General features: G+C 48.6%; 8 protein-coding genes across 8 annotated transcripts; 5 read left to right on the top strand and 3 right to left on the bottom strand.

Annotated features, from left to right (window-relative positions):
• Positions 1-1,637: 1,637 nt before the first annotated feature.
• CTAM01_16785 (uncharacterized protein) lies at positions 1,638-2,021 on the top strand (the record flags this gene model as incomplete). The annotated part of the gene is made up of 1 exon (XM_060532777.1): positions 1,638-2,021. One exon carries the CDS (start codon positions 1,638-1,640, stop codon positions 2,019-2,021), a length of 384 nt encoding a protein of 127 aa, XP_060372652.1.
• A 74-nt stretch (positions 2,022-2,095) lies between these two features.
• Positions 2,096-2,635, top strand: CTAM01_16784 (uncharacterized protein; the record flags this gene model as incomplete). The annotated part of the gene is made up of 1 exon (XM_060532776.1): positions 2,096-2,635. A coding segment is annotated over one exon (540 nt), but the record flags the coding sequence as incomplete, so codon positions are not given.
• Positions 2,636-3,051: 416 nt separating this feature from the next.
• CTAM01_16783 (uncharacterized protein) lies at positions 3,052-4,048 on the bottom strand (the record flags this gene model as incomplete). Its single annotated transcript, XM_060532775.1, has 2 exons — positions 3,052-3,883; positions 3,945-4,048. The coding sequence occupies 2 exons, from the start codon at positions 4,046-4,048 to the stop codon at positions 3,052-3,054; spliced, it is 936 nt and encodes a 311-aa protein (XP_060372650.1).
• Positions 4,049-4,816: 768 nt separating this feature from the next.
• CTAM01_16782 (uncharacterized protein) lies at positions 4,817-5,127 on the top strand (the record flags this gene model as incomplete). Its single annotated transcript, XM_060532774.1, has 2 exons — positions 4,817-4,902; positions 4,971-5,127. Coding segments are annotated over 2 exons (243 nt in total), but the record flags the coding sequence as incomplete, so codon positions are not given.
• A 772-nt stretch (positions 5,128-5,899) lies between these two features.
• Positions 5,900-8,477, bottom strand: CTAM01_16781 (beta-glucosidase; the record flags this gene model as incomplete). Its single annotated transcript, XM_060532773.1, has 6 exons — positions 5,900-6,814; positions 6,866-7,257; positions 7,544-7,724; positions 7,795-7,952; positions 8,008-8,319; positions 8,381-8,477. The coding sequence occupies 6 exons, from the start codon at positions 8,475-8,477 to the stop codon at positions 5,900-5,902; spliced, it is 2,055 nt and encodes a 684-aa protein (XP_060372648.1).
• Positions 8,478-9,548: 1,071 nt separating this feature from the next.
• Positions 9,549-10,403, bottom strand: CTAM01_16780 (uncharacterized protein; the record flags this gene model as incomplete). Its single annotated transcript, XM_060532772.1, has 1 exon — positions 9,549-10,403. One exon carries the CDS (start codon positions 10,401-10,403, stop codon positions 9,549-9,551), a length of 855 nt encoding a protein of 284 aa, XP_060372647.1.
• A 1,104-nt stretch (positions 10,404-11,507) lies between these two features.
• Positions 11,508-13,770, top strand: CTAM01_16779 (uncharacterized protein; the record flags this gene model as incomplete). The annotated part of the gene is made up of 4 exons (XM_060532771.1): positions 11,508-11,857; positions 11,925-12,235; positions 12,620-12,889; positions 13,463-13,770. 4 exons carry the CDS (start codon positions 11,508-11,510, stop codon positions 13,768-13,770), a joined length of 1,239 nt encoding a protein of 412 aa, XP_060372646.1.
• A 2,536-nt stretch (positions 13,771-16,306) lies between these two features.
• Positions 16,307-20,033, top strand: CTAM01_16778 (ATP synthase F1; the record flags this gene model as incomplete). The annotated part of the gene is made up of 5 exons (XM_060532770.1): positions 16,307-16,487; positions 16,540-17,022; positions 17,125-18,132; positions 18,247-18,647; positions 19,095-20,033. The coding sequence occupies 5 exons, from the start codon at positions 16,307-16,309 to the stop codon at positions 20,031-20,033; spliced, it is 3,012 nt and encodes a 1,003-aa protein (XP_060372645.1).
• Positions 20,034-20,237: the final 204 nt, after the last annotated feature.

Genomic DNA, 20,237 nt, shown 5'->3' with positions numbered 1-20,237 from the left:
TCCTCGAGAGCCTGACGAAGCTGATCTTCGGTATATTGAGGCATTATATATAGAAGAAGACATGTGCAAAAGATGAGCCCATTTGGACGCGAATTGAAAATGTTGTGATAAAAGGAGGTTGGGGGTGGGCATTGGGTTGTGGTGGATTTTCGCGTTTTTGTGGGTGCCAGAAACAGGGGGGTGCCAGGAAGTGGGTATGTTGACTTAAAGCAGAGCGGCGAGCTGATAGCGGCCCTATTCTTTGAACGGATCTTCGGTGAGAGAGTTGGCAAAAGGGTCCTTCCTCTGGCAGTTGCTTTGAGTGCAGGAGCGAATGTTCTCGTCGTCGCATTTTCTGCGGTAGGATCTCTCTGTGTTGCCAGCTTGTTGCGGATACTGTGCTTATACGATGACTCTAGGCGCGCACAAAACAAGAAATTGCCAGACAAGGCTTTCTTCCGTTTTCGGACATACTGTCATCTACAAAGCCCTTCAACTCACCTCTAGGCGGGCTCTTTGTTCACTACATTCCTTCATTTCTGGTCATTACGCTGCCTCCCTCTAGGGACGTTTATTCATTTATCCTGGAGGTTGAAGGCTATCCCGGTCAAATCCTAGCGTTGGCCATTGCAGTAGGGCTTTTGTGGCTTCGCATCAAACGCCCCGATATCAAACGCCCATTCAAGGCATTTGTTCCAGCTGTGATCTTACGAATCGGCCTGAGTATAGCATTACTTGCGGCCCCTTTTTTCCCGCCGGATACAAAGCCACCAAACGGATTGTTTTACGCCACTTATGCAATTATTGGTGTGAGCATGTAAGTGAGACTTCTGACTAGACCGTGGATCTTTTGAGACTGATGCTGCTATCTACCAGTCTCACAGCCGGAGTAATGTATTGGTATGTCTGGACAGTCGCTTTGCCGCGTTGGGGAGGTTATAAGATTGAGGAAACAGAAGAGATTCTGAGTGATGGAACAACAATCACAAAACTCGTCCATATAGATACTTAGAAACCGATCGAGAACCACACCTTCGTAAGTTGCCGAATTTTAGGCACATAAGCGTAATCTCATTTCCCTCGCGCACCCAAATTGTACTTCAACTAGGTGCCTTTTGATTCAGTGTCGATTCCAACGTTTGCTTGGAAATCGCTTTCGAAGGATTACTACCGCTTGTATCTCTCCCAAGCAATGGCTAAGAGTCTCTTTACAGCAGATGAGGCGCACTGGCAAGGATATGTGATTATCAATGCGGAAGATTACAACGATGACACCATTTTACTCCGCAACCATAACCTGGGCCGAGGCACGTTTGACCGAGCTTAATTAGGGCGATGCCCATGCGGATTTGAAATCACAACCGCATGGGTGTCATATCATCTCTTTCACTGTCAATCCTTGAACCAATTGGTGCTGGGGTATGGTCACACCACGTGATTCGGTTGAGTTTGATTATCAATCCACAAATTGCTCATGACTGGACAAATATCGCGTGCCAGAGGAGACCATGTGGATTTAGGGTAGAATAAAGGTCAGATGGCTGTTAGAAAATGATTTATAGTTGGAGCTTTGCTGCACCTTTTGAGCTGCCCGTATTGCTGGTATTGATGTACTCCTATGACTCCAGTACCACTACAAATCCCACTTGGAACCGAGCATGGCAGCAGTAGAGGTTCGGAAAGTTCTCTTTTCCGCAGGGCTGAGCTCTCCTCAACGCACTCAACGCCACGGAGCGAATGATCTGCGCGAGTCGAATCAGAGGCGCAAGGGAGTGGAAGCAACACTGAACTACCACAAAGACAACGAGGATGGATCACCTCCGCATCCTACATATGTTGACAGGCCAGAGACATATGACCGGCCATTTGAATCCCACTCTGTGACGATCAGCGACCTCACAGGCGATGAAGAGGAGTTTTCTCTCGACATAAATGGGTTTCAAATCCATCACAGCTGGTCGACTGAAAAGCAGTTTCAAGACGATGATCAGATCAGGTCGTCCTACTACGCCGAAGTTGAAGAACTTCTGAAAGCGGTGTAAGTATGGCATCCTTGAAAGACTTCACGGGACCAATCCTATCTTGCCTTCGTCTCAGCTAATAAGTTATATGTAGGACGGGGGCTAGTCGGGTTTTTATCTTTGACCATACTATTCGCCGGCAGCTACCTGGCACAGCAGCACAAGGACGACCAGCTCGCGGACCCGTGCAAAGAGTTCATATTGATCAATCTTACAAGGCCGCTCTTTCCCGGGTTCCTCACCACCTCCCAGATGATGCCGATAAGTTGCTCAAAGGTCGAGTACAAATCATCAACGTTTGGAGGCCCATCAAAACAGTTCAACGAGACCCACTCGCCATTGCGGACGCCAGGTCTGTCGCCGAGTCAGATCTAGTCGTAACCGAACATATTTACCCTGATCGGCGAGGAGAGACATACGCAGTGAGACATAGCAACGCTCACAAGTGGTACTACAAAGATGGTCTCACACCGAACGAAGTATTTCTTATTAAGTGCTTCGACAGCAAGACAGACGGAAGAGCTAGAAGAGTCCCTCACACTGCTTTCGTTGATCCAACGGCAAGCTCGGATGCACCACCTAGAGAAAGCATAGAGGTTCGAGCTCTTGTTTTCCATCCGGAAGACCAAACATAGGCCATACATCTCAGAGTGTCTCTCGTATTCATTTGAGGTGCGAATGCAAGGCGATGGTGGATTTTTCTGTTTAAAGAAGCATCATGTCCGGAACGATGATCACGACGTGTGATAATGCCTGTCATTATTGTAGCAAAGAAGTAATATCACTTGCAATTGATCCCATTCCGTCAAATTAGTCTGCTAGTAGTATGTTCAGCAGTGAAGGGAACAGACTCAAACAATCATGTCTATTTTACTCTTTAGCATTTACCATGCGTTTAGACTTGATGTTTTGCACTGGCCCGCCATGGCCGCTAGGGTAGCTGAGTATACATATCAACGGACATTAGAGTTTCACGAGAGAGGTTCAGACAAAGACTTCAAATCTGGGAACGATGCACTTCAATTTGATATCTTGACCGCCTATCAACTATTCAATGCCGGCCGTTGGTCACGTACTCTGCAGCATCTCTGGGACTCGCCACGTCAGACTCAGCAAGGGTCTCGTCCAACTTCTTAGCCTTCTTCTTCTTTTTCTTGTCTTTCTTCGAGGTCGATGTCAGACTGTTTCCCAGGGCTGATTCCAGGGTCAATTCACCGCTCAGGTCCACTTCTGGCTCAGCTGTCTCCGACCAAGGAACAGGAACTGGCTTGGACGTGACCGTGGGTCCAATCCGAGGCGACGGTTGAGACTCGCTTGGATTGACGGAAATCGAGTAATCGCAGCAAATTTCGATCAAGCTCTTTACTAACAGCTTAGAGTATGTTGTTGCGTTGTTGAAACACCCTAAGAGACCGGCTTTGTTCAACGAAGATGAGTCTTCGAATAGGTGACGGATACGCCGCTTAATGAATGCTGAGAACCATGGGTCATCTTCTCCGAGAGAGTGACAAGCATCTGAAGCTAGAGAAAGAACCTCCAGGGCAGGTAAAGTCTCAGCGGAGAGGGAAATGTGTTCTTTGGCAAGCTCGGCTAGCAGTGGAATCTTGTATGCCTGCGAAGCGGCATAAACATATAGACTGGTTCCAAGATAACTGGCATTCTTCGGTGTGTCGCTGGAATCTTTGGCCCGCAAGGTTTGCCATGATCCCGTATGGAGAAAGTGGATGAGTACATGGCCTGCATCATCTGGTATATGCTTCAATCGTATTTCGCCATGGCTTCGAAGACGTATGTTCTCAAGTTCTTGACAAAGAAGGTTGCTAGGAACCCGAAAGGGCTGGCCACTCTCGAAGTAGACATTGCATGTCGGACTTGCGTATGGCCTTTGAAGAGTCGTTAGCCAAAGACGCCAGATCCCAATGTAGGATATCGGAGTAAACTTACGACACTTCGGGACCTACTTCCTGTGTATGTCCCACAAAGGCCTCTAGGTTGTGATTGCCCGGCTGATCAAGCGGCGAGGCTGGGGACCATCCGGTTGTGTCCATGGCTAATGGAAATTCTACTGGATCGAGTGAGGGAGGTAGGAAGATAGAGTTCGAAGGCACGATGACACGACGGGCTTTTAATAATCTTGCTCCTGAGTTACGGCGTGATGATGACTACTCGCAAATATGACATCTTATATTTCCTCCTCGATAATTTTCCTTATTTTCTGTCGTTGGGCTCTAAATTTCGTCCCTAAGAAGGCTCAGGTCGAGCTTGAGCACACCTATCGATTCCGTTGTTGTGGGTGCCACGTTGAAGCGCAGCAAGCTCTCGCGACATTTTCACACCGAACTGCGCAGCGATTGGTTGCCCTGGAAAGCCATTCGTCAATCAGGTGCCGTGGGACATCATGAGCCCAATAATCGTACGTAGTTTATATGCATTGTATTTGTTGTTGGCGAATGCAGTCCGCATGCAGTAATCATGCATTCGTTCCCAATGGCGCGTATTACGGGGAATACCCCGCGTTATTCTCACTATACCTGCAGGCTATGTTGGCAGGAGATGCATGCTTTACACCCTCTCAGTAAACTGCGACCTATTGGAAGCCGCGAATTCACGAGGCCGGCTTCAAAAATTGATGCAAGTAACAGGCCGCTTAGACAATGTCACCCGCGGTACACCAGGAATTGGCGTTCAGGGCCTAGGCTCTACTGAGCCTGGAGGGATGTCGGATTCCGAGGCAAATAATTGCAAGGTCTTCGACAATCTTTGGGTATTCACATCATCTCTTCGAATTGAAGTTTGCCTAATTGAAAGTAACCCTTATTCAAACAGTACTTCGCTATCTCCCTAGTAAAAATGGTGGGGTTCAACTCGTTCTGAACGGACCTAGTCAGATATGCTCACATAGGTAGGTACATTTACGCTAACATAAAAGCCGAAGAACCGTTTATCTCGTCTTCTCATCTCAAAATCTAGAGTGTGGGCTTCAGTATGGGAGTATGAACAGCTCAATGGCGGACAAACTGCCAATTCGCTGAAGTCAAGAGATAGCAGGAAGATCTATGCTAGGGAAGTATCTTTCGATAAGCCAGGCGCCCGGTACAACAGAGAGGCTCTGGGCAAAATGACTTGATCGTCAGAACCTGACTAGATGACCGCTTAGGTACCTGTTTGCATCCACAGATGTCCCGGATCGGAGTTGGTCTGATTGTTGTCCATAAGTCATCCGTTCTACAAACTTTTCATGTTTTGCCTTCGGCTGCAGAAGCTCAGCCGAATTAGGCTCCGTATCCCCCTTAATTTGCACCATCTTTGATCGCCTCGCCTTGGCCCGCTTCACTGTTGAGGATACCATCCGAGCCAGTAAAATGTACGTGGCGTGCCACGGGTGTGCGCACGTAGCTGGACTGCCTGATCTTTGATTGTGTGTCAAATCAGGCAGATAGTTTTCCGGTGTTAAGCATCCCACTAAAAGCTTAGTTGCATTGAGGGGACTTTTCAATATCTCTGGTGTCTGACACTCAGCCAGTTCAATTACCCCAAGCATGTCAGGAAATACGCACCGGGCTTTGAACACCCCTTTCATATCTCATTGCGCATGTTAATCACGATAAGTTCTGTCTATAGCCCAGACATACGTTCAGCTAGCGATCGTGTCCCCGCCTTTGTCCCCAGAACATTGAGGCCATTCCAGTCCAAACCACATGCAATACATCAGTCGAATACGAAGAGTGAGTGTCTCAGCTGACTTTCGCAAGTCGAGGTCAGTGATTGGCCGGAGATACAGAACTTCGTTAAAATCGTCAATAATGTTTGACGATAGCGACCCAGTCGTAGGATCTGAGAGTGATTGGTGAGATCCGCTATTATTGGCTCAATCTTAACGTATGCTATGTTCCACTCAATCACAATGTGAAGGAGGATTGAAGAGGCAGATTTCGGCTGCTTGCTCCTACAAAAATGGTATAATTGCCACCTTGAAGCGTCCAAGCTTGAGCCACAACGTCCCAAATGCTGAGGTCTCTTCGTGTAAGCTCAAATTGAACGGTAGTGCTGTCTCCTATCTCCAATGGCACCTTATCAAAGCCTCGAAGCTGTTTCGGGGGGCTGTTGGGGATTGCGACGTATAACTGCACAACTTCCTCGCCAGCATGACTGCCAGTGTTGTTGAATGATGCCTCAACATTCAGTATCACCTCCCACAAGGCATTGCTATTTGATGCGGCGCCTATCAAGACATTCTGCGTCTTGACCAGTAGGGAAGAGTAGGTGAATTCTGTGTATGTCAAGCCAAAGCCAAATTCAAATCTTGGCTCGATGCCTCTTTCGTCGAAGGCGCGATAGTCGACGAACACGCCTTCAGTGAAATCACACTGGGGACTGGTGGTGTTGACCTGCCTCCCACACGGTGCGTACACTGAATAATCGCTTTCGTTCCGCGCCAAAGTATACGGGAGCTTCCCAGAGAATGAAGCCTCGCCATACAAGAGCTTGACAAGGGCTGATCCACTGTCTTGACCCGGAAGATGGGCGATGACTGTAGCCGTAACATTTGGGTGATCGATCCACTGATCGACCAGGCGAATGCCGGCTGTATGAACGACCACAATTGTGTTGGCGCACTTATTAGCTACATTCAAGACGAGGCCATCACTGAAATCGTCGTGCAAGCCATCTCGATCCCATCCTTCGGTTGCCATGGCGTTGATGAAAACCAGGCAAACGTCACTAGCAGCATTGACATCGGGATCTCCAGACACCAGGTCCCAATTGACCCAAGTGCCATCTATTGCGGCTTTATGTTGTAGCGAACTCAAAGGCTAGAGCCCCGTCAGCTCAAAAACACTCACCTGGGAGAGTATGGTGCTTACATCGAGTAGGTATGAAGGCGCATTGGCTGCAGCACGCCCCCCACTGACAATGGTTCCCCCCTTGGCTGCCTGGTCAAAATGCCTCTCTGTTCCCAGTACAGCCTGAGCCATCTCTGGGGAGGAGTAGTATCCAAGCTCAAAAAGTTTGTCGGTATTCTTCGTCGAAGGTACTGTTGCATCATATCCAAATATAGACATGATCTTCGGGGCCCCGCTGAAAGGTAGTGAATTATTTTCGTTCTTCACTAACACGTGGCCCGCAAGAGCTCCACTGAGTATTGTTGGCCTCGCCTTAGGATCACGGGCGTCGATTTGATCGTGCGGCTCAGTCAGATTTTTCATGCCAATGCCAGGAATTGGGAAGTCGTTGTCTTGACCAACAAGATACCAAGCTGCCAGAATTCTTGACGAACGTCAGCCACACGTAATCTTCAAGTTGTGGGAATGGCATGTTGGTAAGATACCTTGTGGCCATGTCGTCTACCCTTGATTCATTCACGATTCCGTTACTGACTGCCCTTGTGAGATTCGAGCCCCAATTCCCCCCAAGGGGCATGACCATATCTAGACCAGCATTGGCACTTTCTAGTGTATGCTTTGCGTTCCAGTCGAGAAGAACAAACCCTTCGAATTGCATTTCTGTCTTTAGAATCCCGTTTAATAGTTTACTGTTCTCACAACCGTATGTGTTGTTAATCCTGTTGTATGAGCACATAATGGATGCCGCTCCCGCTTTGACCCCATCGACAAATGGCCAAAGATAGAATTCGTGTAGAGTTTTATCATCAATATTAGATGATGCCGCCTCCACGCCAAAGTATGGCCTTCTGAAAGTCTCTTGCTCGTTTCCGATGAAATGCTGCCGGCACACATTAGTCCATCGTGAATTGTAGACATAGTATAGTGAGCAAGCCTCCTTGACAGCCAACCTTTAAATTAGCGATCACACCAGCTTCCTGATGCCCAATGATGGTCTCAGCATTTAGCTGTCCGGCCAAATATGGGTCGACCGAGAAGCCCTCCCAGTTCCGCCCGCCTAGTGGAGTACGACCCAGAGGACCGGCATTGGGCCCTAGCAGAACGTTGACTTGAAAACCAGTTAATGACGAAACTATCAGCAACATTGAACCTGGGGGACATACCTCCTTTACTTTTGAATTCTTTCCCCATGTAATAGCCGCGTTGGTAGGTCAAGTTTCTGTCCCAGCTTGCGCCTACATGTATGGCCGACGGGTACGAGTTGACTAGGTCTGTCGCTCGAATACCATTCCCAGCATCGTGGAGGCAAAAGCCTGGCCACCCAAGACGAGGAATGGATCCGGTGTTACCCGCACAAGTATTATCACCCGCATAGCCACGTGTGATGTTGACCTTCTCTTCAAGGGTCAGCTGGCTAACTAAATTGGATGCACGCTCATATGCGTTCTTCCATATGCCCTTTCCTTGACCTAGCGCTGTTCGGGACCATGTTAGCAGGCTGCCGTTGCTGGATTGGGAGTTACGTCGTAAACTCACGCGATGGGAAAATTGGTGGCGATTGAGCGATCGCCGCCACTCCTGTTCCAGGCGTGAAGGCGTACAGCAAAGTCGACAAAGTTGCAAAAAGCCACATTTTGGGAGCGAGGCATGTGCGATGCTAGACCGTCGAGCGTTTCTTTGGGAACTCCCTAATATTTCTACCTACCCAAGTGCCTCTAGGCTGATGCAATCACCCGATGTGCTGCCGCTACACCGCTATGGGACGAGCCTGCTAAACCTGACGATTAGCCGAGATCTCAAGTACTACCAAACAACTGCCTAGGATAGAAGCCAGGGTTATTGCTTTTTGATCCACTTTGCGAGGCCCAAGACACGCAAAGCCGGATGTGACCCCTGGAATGCGGAGTTAACTCCCCTTACCCCGCATGATAAGGCAATGGCTCATAGGTTGTCCCCTTGCAGGGAAGTATTTGCTTGCACCCAGATAGGTAGTCCTTCCTCGAGCCCAGGAGCCATTTTAAAACATTTAAAATAGGTTCCCCAACATAATTAAAAGCATAATTGGACTTCCTTCAATGGAAAAAGCATAAGCGCATTGAGGCCCTCTCGTTCACAACTAAGGTAGCTATCCCTAAAATAAATGTTTCTTAAACGCCTGTCATCGGCCTTGGCCCGCATGATCACAATGCTACGTATTACGCTGCAAACGCTGAAGTTCGTTTTAAAGCAGGCAGGCGATTTGGATGGCCGGACGACAATCACAATAAGCGATTACTATTGCGCAGCGCGCCAGCACTATTTTAATGAGCATTGCCAAATTACATAGTATCCTATTCGTTACGGCATATTGTCGGCACATAGAGACGTACCTTTTCTAAGGGGAAATAATAAGTCAGGTATTATTTTGTCTAACGCCTATATAATCTACTTAATTGGAAAGTTTAGCTATTAGAGAAGACTAACCCCGATGTGTCGATGGCATACCGCAACTGGTAGGATATATATAGGTAATTTGCCGTAGCTATGAATAATCGACTTCATCTGTAGACGTCCACTTTCTTCTATTGTTATTACTTTTCCAACGTTGTCATTCTCGGAGCAGTCCACCATTCTTCTGCGGCCCATGCTGGCTGTCTTAGGATATATTTACGCTGTTTGGCAATGACGTTGCGTTGCTAATGCAATTATCTCCCCGGTATGATAGCTAGTAATCCGTCGACGGCGCAATTTCCCTCATCGTCTGAACAGTCTTTTCATACTGCTTAATTTTCTTCTCCAACATGTCTAGACAATCCGAGCCGAGAACTAGTCTGACTTCATCTTGCAATCCCTTCGCCATCCCCGTTAAAGACGCCAGCTCGAAGATCCTTTCAGCAGCTTTAACAGGATCACCAGGCTGTGACCCATCTGCGTCAGTAATATATGCCTTCATATCGATGTACCCGTCCTCCGTCATCCAGCTCCCCTCCTTCCTCGTCTCTAGGGCCGAAGTCACAAACCCCGTTCGGAAGTATCCCGGCTCGATAAGATGAACCCTAATCCCGAACTTCTTGACTTCCTGAGCGAGGCCCTCGCTCAGTCCCTCCAAGGCATGTTTGCTCGCTGTATAAACAGGCGATCCCTCAATATTGAAAATGCCCGAACAACTCGACATCTGCAAAATAGTACCGCTACAACGTTGGCGCATATGCGGCAGGATTGCCTTGGTGAGGTTGAGCACACCGAAGAAATTCACTTCGAATTGGCGTCGGATTTCCTGTTCGGTCAACGATTCGACCGCGCCGAAGAGGCCGTAGCCTGCATTGTTGACGAGAACGTCGATATGGCCGAAGCGGGAGATGAGGTCGTCGACGAATTTCGTTATGATGAACGCCGAGCTAGTGGCTTCGAGCTCGAAAAGATGAGCGTTCTGAGCATCTCGAAGGCTCTCGGGAAACTTGGCGAGAGATCGGGCTGTGGCAATGACGGTGTGTCCCTGGCGGAGCGCTTGTTGGACTATGCAAAGCCCCAGGCCAGAGTTGGCGCCTGTGACGAGCCAGGTGAGCTTAGAGGAGTACATGTTCGACTGTTCGAGGGAGGACAGAACCCAGAAAGCGGCTAGGCGTGAATGTCAGATGAACATGCCATCCGGGACTACTATCCCAGGCATCAGTGCCCTTGGAATGGCACGTATGCCAGTTTTTGTATTGCCAGAATTTGGAGAACACTCCACGCTCCCTGGACATAGTTAGTCGGGTCGTCCGTCTACGAGCGTATTGCCCGCTCCATTGCGGATGAAAGTTGTACATATGACGTAAAGCTCGCTACATTGCCCCATAGTTCTCTATTTATCTAGGTGTCCGTGCTTATCGCAGACTGAACGCTATATCTTAACCCCGCAGTTTTGCGGGATTGCTTTTCTAACATCATCCTACCTACCACACTTCACAACTTTGGAACCTGGCGCCGCTGACGAAGACAAATCCCAAAATGCTTTCGTCGCCAGGAGAGCGGGGGTTTCAAGGCGCCAAAGCTCGGCGAGGCGGCAGAGTCGCTTCGGCTTGTCTGCAATGCCGGAAGCTCAAGCGGAAATGCGACCGACAATGGCCTTGTAATCACTGTCTCGCAAGGCGGGTAGCACACCAGTGCCAGTTTGACAATCTTGAAAAGGGGGTCTCGGCATCCCCAAAAAGGTGAGTAATTGTTTCTGATGTGTTGTTAGTGTGCCGTGCTGAGATGATCCCGAATCGGTAGGCCGCTTACGGGCAATGGAGAACCAGGATCGCAGAGTGGTTCCCCAAACTCTGGAGTGCCCAGATGTCACATATCGAAGCCAGCATGCATTGAATCAAATGATCCTGACAACACTGGCAACATCGAGATTCCAGCTGCCTTGAAAGCTCTAGGCTATACGGACAGCAATCTTTTTGCAAGCATCATTCCGAGTAGCCACTCCTCCAGTCCCGTCATCTCGAAGGACTTTCCGCTAGAGATACAGGAAGCGCTCCGAGCTGTGCCTCCCCGACCATACACAGATATCCTCATATCAGTTTACTTCAGCCACGTTAACTACCACTACGAAGCCATCCACCAAACCACCTTCGTCGCAGATTATGCAACATGGTGGGGGAGACGAGCGTCGAAAGCCATGTCTGACGTAGCGCTTACCAGTCTAGTACTGCAAATGTGTGCTCTGGGCACGCAATTCGTTTGGCCTTCCACGGATCAGAAACTGGAATCCGAACTGGGAGAGTCGGTCGACCACCTTGGGATGCGTATGCATGAGGCTGCGCAACGCTTAAGCACTTTCATACCACCCGGTGAGGGTGGATTGCCGCTCATACAGCGATTATTTCTTGCTGGCGGGTGGTTGAAGAATCGGGTCGAGGTCACCAGATCGTGGCATTTGATATGTTCAGCCGTCCGGGAAGCACAGGAGATCGGTCTACATATCGACAGCGCGGCGCAGGAAATCTCGACGTGTGAACGAGAAGTGAGACGGAGGATGTGGTACATATTAAACATCTGGGACACGTAAGTACTCTGCTGTCATATTTCGATGACCCCAAGACCATTCTCACCACAACTGTAACCTGCTCAGGACTTTCTCCGGCTCGTTCGGCAGACCACGCATCATACAAGAATTCGGCCAAGTCCCCCCACCAAACCCCCGTTTCGAACTTGCAGACAGCGTAAGCGAGGAGACATCTGCGGCAGCAATCATCATTCGCGAGTATCGACTCTGGGCATTTCTGTCTGACCCTCTGAGCGATGCGAACAGCCCGCATGCCAAGATTCAATTCGTCAATGATTGGATCCGTGGCCTGCCAACTGTATACAGCACCATCGGGAGCGGTGCGATCGGCGACGGCGATCTCTTTGCGAACAAGTTTCGCAGGATCAAGTTACATTGTATGGGATACATGGCTCTGTTGGCATACTTACGACGATATTTATTGAGCCCTCCTCATCCGAATTGCAGAGACACCGAGGCAAGTAGTCTCCGCGAAGCGGCGATTCAAGTGGCGATCCATCTCATGCGCATCAGCAAAGAGTTCTTTACCCTCTGCCACCCAATCCACTCCAAGTACTTCTTAGTGCAATTCTGTCCGTTCGACACCGCATCGACTTTATGCTCCGCTCTTCTTCGTGATACGAGCCGAACATGGATTCCGCACAGACTGAGAGCGATTCAGGCGCTTGGATGTGCGCTATATATATTGGAGAAGTTGAAGAACTTGAATAGGATGGGGACCGCGACGTGGACTATTCTCACAACCATGCTGGCACAAGTAGACTTGTCGGCGGACGAGCAGCAAATGATGAATCAATCGAGCCGAACTGGAGATCTTGGTGGTTTTGACGCGACTTTCCCGGCAGGCGAGGAAACCACGGAGGCGAATCTTTTAGAGTCGTTCTCCCCTTTGGAGTCCATCGAGCAGCTACTTGTCGGAGATAACTTTGAGATGGAAGCGACAGCTCAGGATACAGCGGATTTAGACTTGGGGCTGGTTGGTATTGGTTATAATGGGTCAGGCATCATGGCCCTAGAGGAGCAGATAAACAGTAATATTTTCAATACTACCTGGAGCTGGGATAATATTGATTAAGCTTCTAAGAATTAGCCTAGGATAGGGTTATTCCTTTAAAAAGTATTGCTTTATATATAAATCTTGTATAAATAGCTATACGGTAGATCGTATTAGTATTATATAGCATAATTTAGAGCTTTTCAATAGCGATTAACTTAATAATGCCGAATAATTCTTTAATTTAATAAATGTTAAAAATCTTCCCTTTTGCCCCCAAACCAAGTCCTTTTTTCTCTAGCGTGTTCCCTTGATTTGTATAGTAAAAGGCGTAATGGGTTTTGCGAAATTTCATACATAACATCTTTTATAGCGCTGGTATGGAGCCGTGGCTTATATAGCTTAGCAACTTACCTCCGTAGCCGGCAAGTACTCAAAGCCCAGGCGTTAACAGAGCCAGAATCCGAGAAGGCCAGAAATGGACAATAGTAAGGGAAGGGCAGGAAGTAGAACAACAGTAAGAGGACAGGGCCAGAAACGGCTTACAATTCAGCTACCAAGGACCCATCCAGCCAGTCTGACGTATATCGATGGATTAACAGTTAAATACGTTCGCCTATCAGATACGACTTACAGCGGGGCAACGAATGCTGCTGGGCGCATTCAACTGAAGCGCGTGGCGACAGCTCTGCAGCTGTAAAACAGCACCAAATTCATACTGGTGGCAGGCTGAACGCTGGCGTCGAGCTGAACACTGGTGGCGGGCTGAACGCTGGTGGCGGTGGGAATACTGGCATCGAGCTGAACACTGGTGGCGGGCTGAACGCTGGTGGCGTGTTATTGACCCTAAATTCTCATATCAGGATGGGCTGGGTGGTGTTGGCTGAAACCCATGCCTGGAGTGAAACATTTTACTGACAAATGTATTACAGTACTTGATTGTCAGGGTAAAGGTTTTAGTACAAGAGTATCAGGTACTTTAGGCATCGGTATTGGATGAGGAGAACCCTTTCACACTGGGGAGGACGCATGATCACGCCCTTAGTTGGAAATATCTGGAAAAATAGAAAGATGCATCGTAATTGTTGCGGGACTGTGCCCGCCTGAGAACAAGATTATCTCCTATGATCACATAGCATCTATATTTCCAACTCAAATTCCTTGTCTTGAAGACTTGGACTTCGGGGAGGTAGGCAGGAGTGATCGAACATCTTCATTCATGGCAGGTTTCTACCTAGACATGGAGGGCAAGTATCTCTTGATGTAAAATATTCACAGTGTGATGTCACCCCCTTCACGTTTTGATGCGTTGTCCTTACAACCATAGCCTCCCATCGAAATATTCTTGCATTGCGTGTTTAGTGACGGGCATGAATGCGATGGTCTCACCACATTGAACGAATGCAGAAATTTCAACCAAAAGTCGCAGAAACTTGCATTGTGTTGGTTGATCTTCTGATATCCACGTTAATGGACCCGTTTCGCGAGAGGCTCTTCGAGAGGATGGAACGATTACCAACCAGATCTCCCTACTCACCTATGCGGGAGTCGAGGTTTAAAATAAAGTCCTGGAAGTCGTAGTAAGGAATATTGGTTAATTCACACTGATCAGTGAATTATATAGTTGTTTGCAATGTGTATTATGCGACGTCGAGCATTTTCAACTCGTAAACCCATGGAGTGTGATGGTGTATCTTATGTACACTGGTCTTGGACTGGCCAATTTACGTTTCACATTCGTATCTAAGAGATTAGATACCATAGCAATCTTTCGAGAAAGACCCCTGTGTGCAAGTCCCACCTGAAAAGGACTTCTTTCCGCACCGCAATGCTGCTTGGCTAACTCAAACTTGACGAATGTTGGTGGGAAAACTACCCAATGTCTGAGGTAACTCGATGTTCCATTCTTAGTTTTCGCAGTCTGCCCGCACTCTGTATGTACTATTCGAAGAATGTTGTGAGTCTGTGGAAGACATGCGAGGAGTGGTTCGTATGGATCGCAAGCTGCCGTTGGTAGATTCGTCTTCATCGTCATCCATGAGGTGGTCAGATCATAGGATTTGACTGGCAAGCTTTCCAGTTTGTAGGCTAGGAATCTTTGAAGCTCGACAGATTTGTAAAACTCAGACTCCAGGCGTGATGTAGGAGAGGTTTTTCGTTCTGGGCCCGTTGTTAATGAATCCGGCTGCACGAAGGTGGACGTACTCTCTGGGCCGATGCGCCATATGCAAAGACTTTGAGCACATCAGCGAGGAACTGGAAGACGAGGAAGAGGGAAACCAGAAGGCGATACGGTAAGTCATACTACGTTTTGTTCTAGATGAAGTCCGAACTGCGACGATGTACTTCGCCGCCATCCACAAACTTCTCAACCTTTGGAAACCATAGCTCCAAATCTTCCTCATCTAGCTGTAATACGTAGCCCTGGATGCAGATTGATGCACTATCACATGCAAGGGGGTTGGTGAGATCCGACAGACCAAGGCCAGAGTCCCCCATGATTCAATGGCACTCAAGAAAAAGCCATAGTACCAGAGAGAAAAGACATTTGGGTTACTAGCACTGCAAGCCATATAATCAAAAACCGTGGCAAAGACGTATTTCAGCTCAATCTCCAAGCCTCCTGGTTGAATGACGAATCTCAATACCTGCAATTTGTGGCCTCAAGGCTATGGCCATTTGCCAACAGCCCTTCAATACGACTTTCTATTGCAACTTTTTACTCTGAATCAGTAGTGATTGGTGATACTTCGCTGATCTTATTGATGTCTTGTTCAAAGGCAGGGGGTTATGATTGTGTAGCTAGTGATGTACCGGCTCTGTCTCAACCGCATCAGCTTGGAGGTAATATTCATCGACCCCTCCCTTCTGCCTCGTGTGCATACCAACCAGGCATTCACAGTGTCACATCAACCAATGATCCATTTTCATCAACATCAGGATGACATTCTACGTGTTATAATTTCATCTGCAAGCATGTCTCTCTGTCTCAAGTCAGTCAAATCTTGCATGCCATCCAAAAGTTTATGAGGCAGAGACATTATGTCAGGGGAGAATCAGGTGTGGCGTTAGTTCGGTAAGAATAGAAGTGTTGAATGCTACATACATGAATCCTGAATGTACCATGGGCAAGAGCAAGACACTTATTTCCCCGAATGCGTCGCTAGCCTCCCGCTTCCTGTCACATGTGACAAGACATTCCCGTGGGAACCCAAAGAGGTACATAAAAGCGACTATCTGCAAGCATAGACACCATAAGCCATGTAACATATGCATGAACAGAAGCGACAAAGTTCGAAGGCAGAAATTTCCTTCGTCAGTACGCTAAAGTGTAGCGACAGTCGCAGCCGTGCGCATCGTTTCCTCATCATTATAATTAATTTCGACCGCTCCTTACTTCACGGTCGTTCACTCTGGGCTATCAAAGTTTCATATTGGGAAAAAGAAGGTAGACATGGCTCACCACCTGCTCTCCCGTGCCGCTATATGGACTTTGCAGTCCTCGACGCCTGAACTTCCGGCAGATTCGGCCATCCTACCCGACGATGGTACCATCGGTATGGAATCGGTGTTTGGCAAGGACAAGCGTCGCCTCGTCGAACCCCAAGACTTTGCTGATGGCGGCAAGTTTCGCTGTAAGTTGTACAGCAGCACTATTACAACGTTGGATAATGCTGAGCTTTTCAGCAATCGTCAAGATTCAAGCTCGATTCAATAGTGGCAATGATCAAACCATCTGGATGATGGGCACAGGTTGGCTGGTCAGCCCAGACACCGTCGTAACCGCAGGACACGTTGTTTACGACTGGAGGAATCGCTGGCAGGCAGCTATTGAGATCAAATGCTTCATCGGCTACTCTGGCCTTGCTTCTGTTGGCACATCGAAAGTACAAGGCAGGTTTGGAGAACACGTGGTGACCACAGCGCACTGGGCCAATGGCAACAACAAACGCGCACATGATGTCGCCTTCTTGAAGTTGAACCGCCCCTTTACAGGAAATCTTAGAACAATCCCTTTCCAAGACACCCCTACTAACGGCATCGGATTACGGCTCGGTGTCGTCGGTTATCCTGGCGATAAGCATTTTCAACATCCCAGTGGAGATGATGACGAGGAGGGTGCGCAGATGTACGAAGAATTCACTCGCGTCAACTACAGCATCCAAGACAGTGAGCGCAAAATGATCGAATATCATATCTCTACATTTTCTGGTGAGCAGGGTCACCCTTAGTCCTACTTAACTTTGATACGACACTGACAATTAGCAACAGGTCAGTCTGGAGCACCAATCCTTCAAGCTACCAATGATGGAGGATTCGTTTCTATTGGGACTCATTGCTATGGCGGCGGCCATGCCCAGAAGAACTCAGGTACTTCGATCGGTGGCGATTATGGTATCAACTACGTTGCTTTCATCTCCCTCTTTGATAGCGGCCACTTTCCATATCCACACCGATTTGGCATCAAGTTCGTCAACGTCAATCCTGCTGCACGGACTCGCAAATTGCAAGTCCACAGTGTCAGGCGCGGCGCCATTGACGCCATTCATAATTGCCATGGAATCGGCTTCTGTACTAGTGACGGTGCTAAGAAGAACGGCAGAAACGTCAGCGAACCCAACGTTGATAAAAGCCGGATCAAGCTCCACATCCGCGAAAACGAGTACGATCAACATTTCAATCATTACAATAGCGGCGTAGCGGGATACAAAGATGACCACAGAGAAGACACGTGCACCATGGACGACGTAAATTGCCACAACGGCGGATGCAATGACCAGGCTTATGGCGAAAGTCACGGAAGAAACGATGATCATAGGTCCAGGCGCAACGACGTTATCCGTACAATCAGGTTGAGAGACCAGATGAGCAATGACAAGGCTAGGGACTTCGGAAAGATAGCAGGCATCAACAACAGCTACGGCGGCGACTTTGACAACTACTATCGTAACTCTGGCAACAGCTACGGCGGCACCTTCAACGACTATCACGGTAACCCTGGCAGCAGCCACGGTGGCAACTTCACTTCATCTCACGGTAACTCTGGTAGGAACCACGACAGCAATTTCAACACATACCACGGTAGCCTTGGCAGTAATTACGGCGGCAACTTCAATGCCTGTCATGGTAACTCTGGCAGTAACTATAGCGGCAACCTCAATAACTACAACGGTAGGCCTGGCAGCTACTACATTAACAACTTGAGCGGCTACTATCTTGGCAATCGCACCAACGAAGTTAACCTCTTTTCCACAAGGAACGCCCTTCCTTTATGCTCAGGTACCGAATTGCCAGATTCGCGACTAACGAACAGCGAGTTCTTGCGATATAGTCCTGGTGGGTTTCTGAGTATGTCCCAAAGTATGTTCCGTTCTGACAAGACCAAACCATCAGGCATGGACCATAATTCTCTATCCAGTGGATTGGAACTCAACGGACCGCTGCAACGTGACGGCGAAGGAGTTTGTGATGTTCTGAGGCTTTTCTCTGATTCTGCTGAAAGACCGGTTTGGGACGGCCCTCCTTTGCTTGGTCCGCTGGGCGGCGTTGTGGGAATTGTTGCTGGCAGCATTCTTTCAGCCGTTGGGGGAGTCGAATTCTGCAGCATGGTCGACGGCCCGTTCCAGGCTGTTGAGAGCGCTATCAATGCAGGCGCCATCGAACGTGCGGTTCTAGCGGAGGCAGCGCTTCAAGCTCTGTTGAAACTCGAATATTCTACCGAAGTCGCTGACATATTTGATATCATCGACATCAAGTATCGAGCGTTGAGTCCGCAGCTGAGCTCTCTTGCCAAGGTTGCCCATCCCTACCTAACGGAATATGGACTGAACCTAGCACATCGTCAGCTCAGTCGTGTTCAAAATTGTGAAGGAGCATCCATTCATGAGTCTTTCGATCAGATTCCTCGTGAAAGTCTGGGGATCATCACAATGTTGAATTCGCGCCCGAGTCCCAATTGCCATCCTGACTTTATTGGTGGACTGCTCTCACCAACTCGGTTTCTGGTCAGCGAAGAAGACTTTTTAGGAAGCTTCAGGCAACTCATCATCAAAGGTATCGATTTTGACGGTTCATTCCTTCAATGCAGAGCCCAGAAAGCAATCGATGAAGTGGCCACACTATTGGTTCGTGAAGGCACTGATCAAGTCCACCCTTATCATTATTCGCCCGTCGCTAGCGGTCAGGAACACACTACTTGCCTGGTTTTCAAGCGAGCTGTTGTGGCTGAGGCTGTCTTACAGACGATGATGGAGCTTTCCAAGTCAAAACTTGACTCGCTCAGGGTTCTTGTGCAGGAGAACAACGAACGGGATATCGATGTCTTGGACGCCATTCAGTACAGTATTCACAGAATTGCTCCACCTACGATGCAATTCGCCAAAAAGACCGTTCGGACAGTGGTTTCTGTCGTATTCAATGCGGCTTGGAAAGATCAAAACGCTCTGAGGTTGAAAAAGGCTAGAAGTTGCCTGGAAAACAGCCTCAATCATCCAAATAAGAATGATCAGTCCGCTGATGATGGAGACCCCTTCGGCAGCAGCCGCCTCAGCTTTATTAAGCAGCAAGTCCTTGGTGACCAGAGCATCACTGGCAACAAGCCCACCCGCAGAAGGCAGTCTATCAGCAGTAGCCGGCCAACTCGCAGCAATCAGTCTACCACCAATGACCAGATCCACACTAGCACACAGCCGACCAACCACAGCCAGCCAGTCGGCACCAACCAGCTCTTTCGAAGAAAACGATCTATGAGTAGTAGCCAGCCAACTCGTAACAGCTGGTCTACTACCAACAACCAGCTCCTGCCCAGCACTCCACCCTCCACCAGCGTTCAGCCCGACGCCAGCATTCCCACCGCCACCACCAGTATAGAGCAACCACCCATGGAAGAAAGGGATATGCTTGCTGATTTCGGCACTTCCGCTCGCGTGAACACACTCCGTCCAAAGAAATCTATTGGTGAGATTCTCTCATCGTCTCCCAAGGGTCATGCTGCTGCGAAGGTGAGCACCAACATCACCAACTGTTGTGACATCGACCATGATGCTCCTGGCTCTGTTCTTGGAGATGTTGAAGACCGGAAGAAGTCGGGCGAGAGCGAAAGCATTCGCCAACGAAAGTCCTTTGACTCTAACGTCGACTTGAGCTTTGATCTGGCTTCAATGGAGGATGAATCATTTTGACAAACGTATGAAGATAGGTAGTCGTGCTAATATCTCGTGGACCCACCGCAGGTCACATCTACACGCTAAGGGAATGAGATATCAGGAGGTGATTGCTGAAGACGTCCCAAAGGATGAAGATATCGATGGTAATTGGGATGCCTGTTTTCAATGGATTTCCCATTCGAGGTCTTGGAATATCTATAAGCAGGCTAATATGTAGTT

Source organism: Colletotrichum tamarilloi (genome assembly GCF_030869305.1).
Source record: "Colletotrichum tamarilloi strain Tom-12 chromosome Unknown Scaffold_262.1, whole genome shotgun sequence".
In the NCBI taxonomy this organism is placed as follows: Eukaryota; Fungi; Ascomycota; class Sordariomycetes; order Glomerellales; family Glomerellaceae; genus Colletotrichum; species Colletotrichum tamarilloi.
Note: the sequence above shows the minus strand (reverse complement) of the source record. Positions and strands in the feature narration are given on the sequence as shown.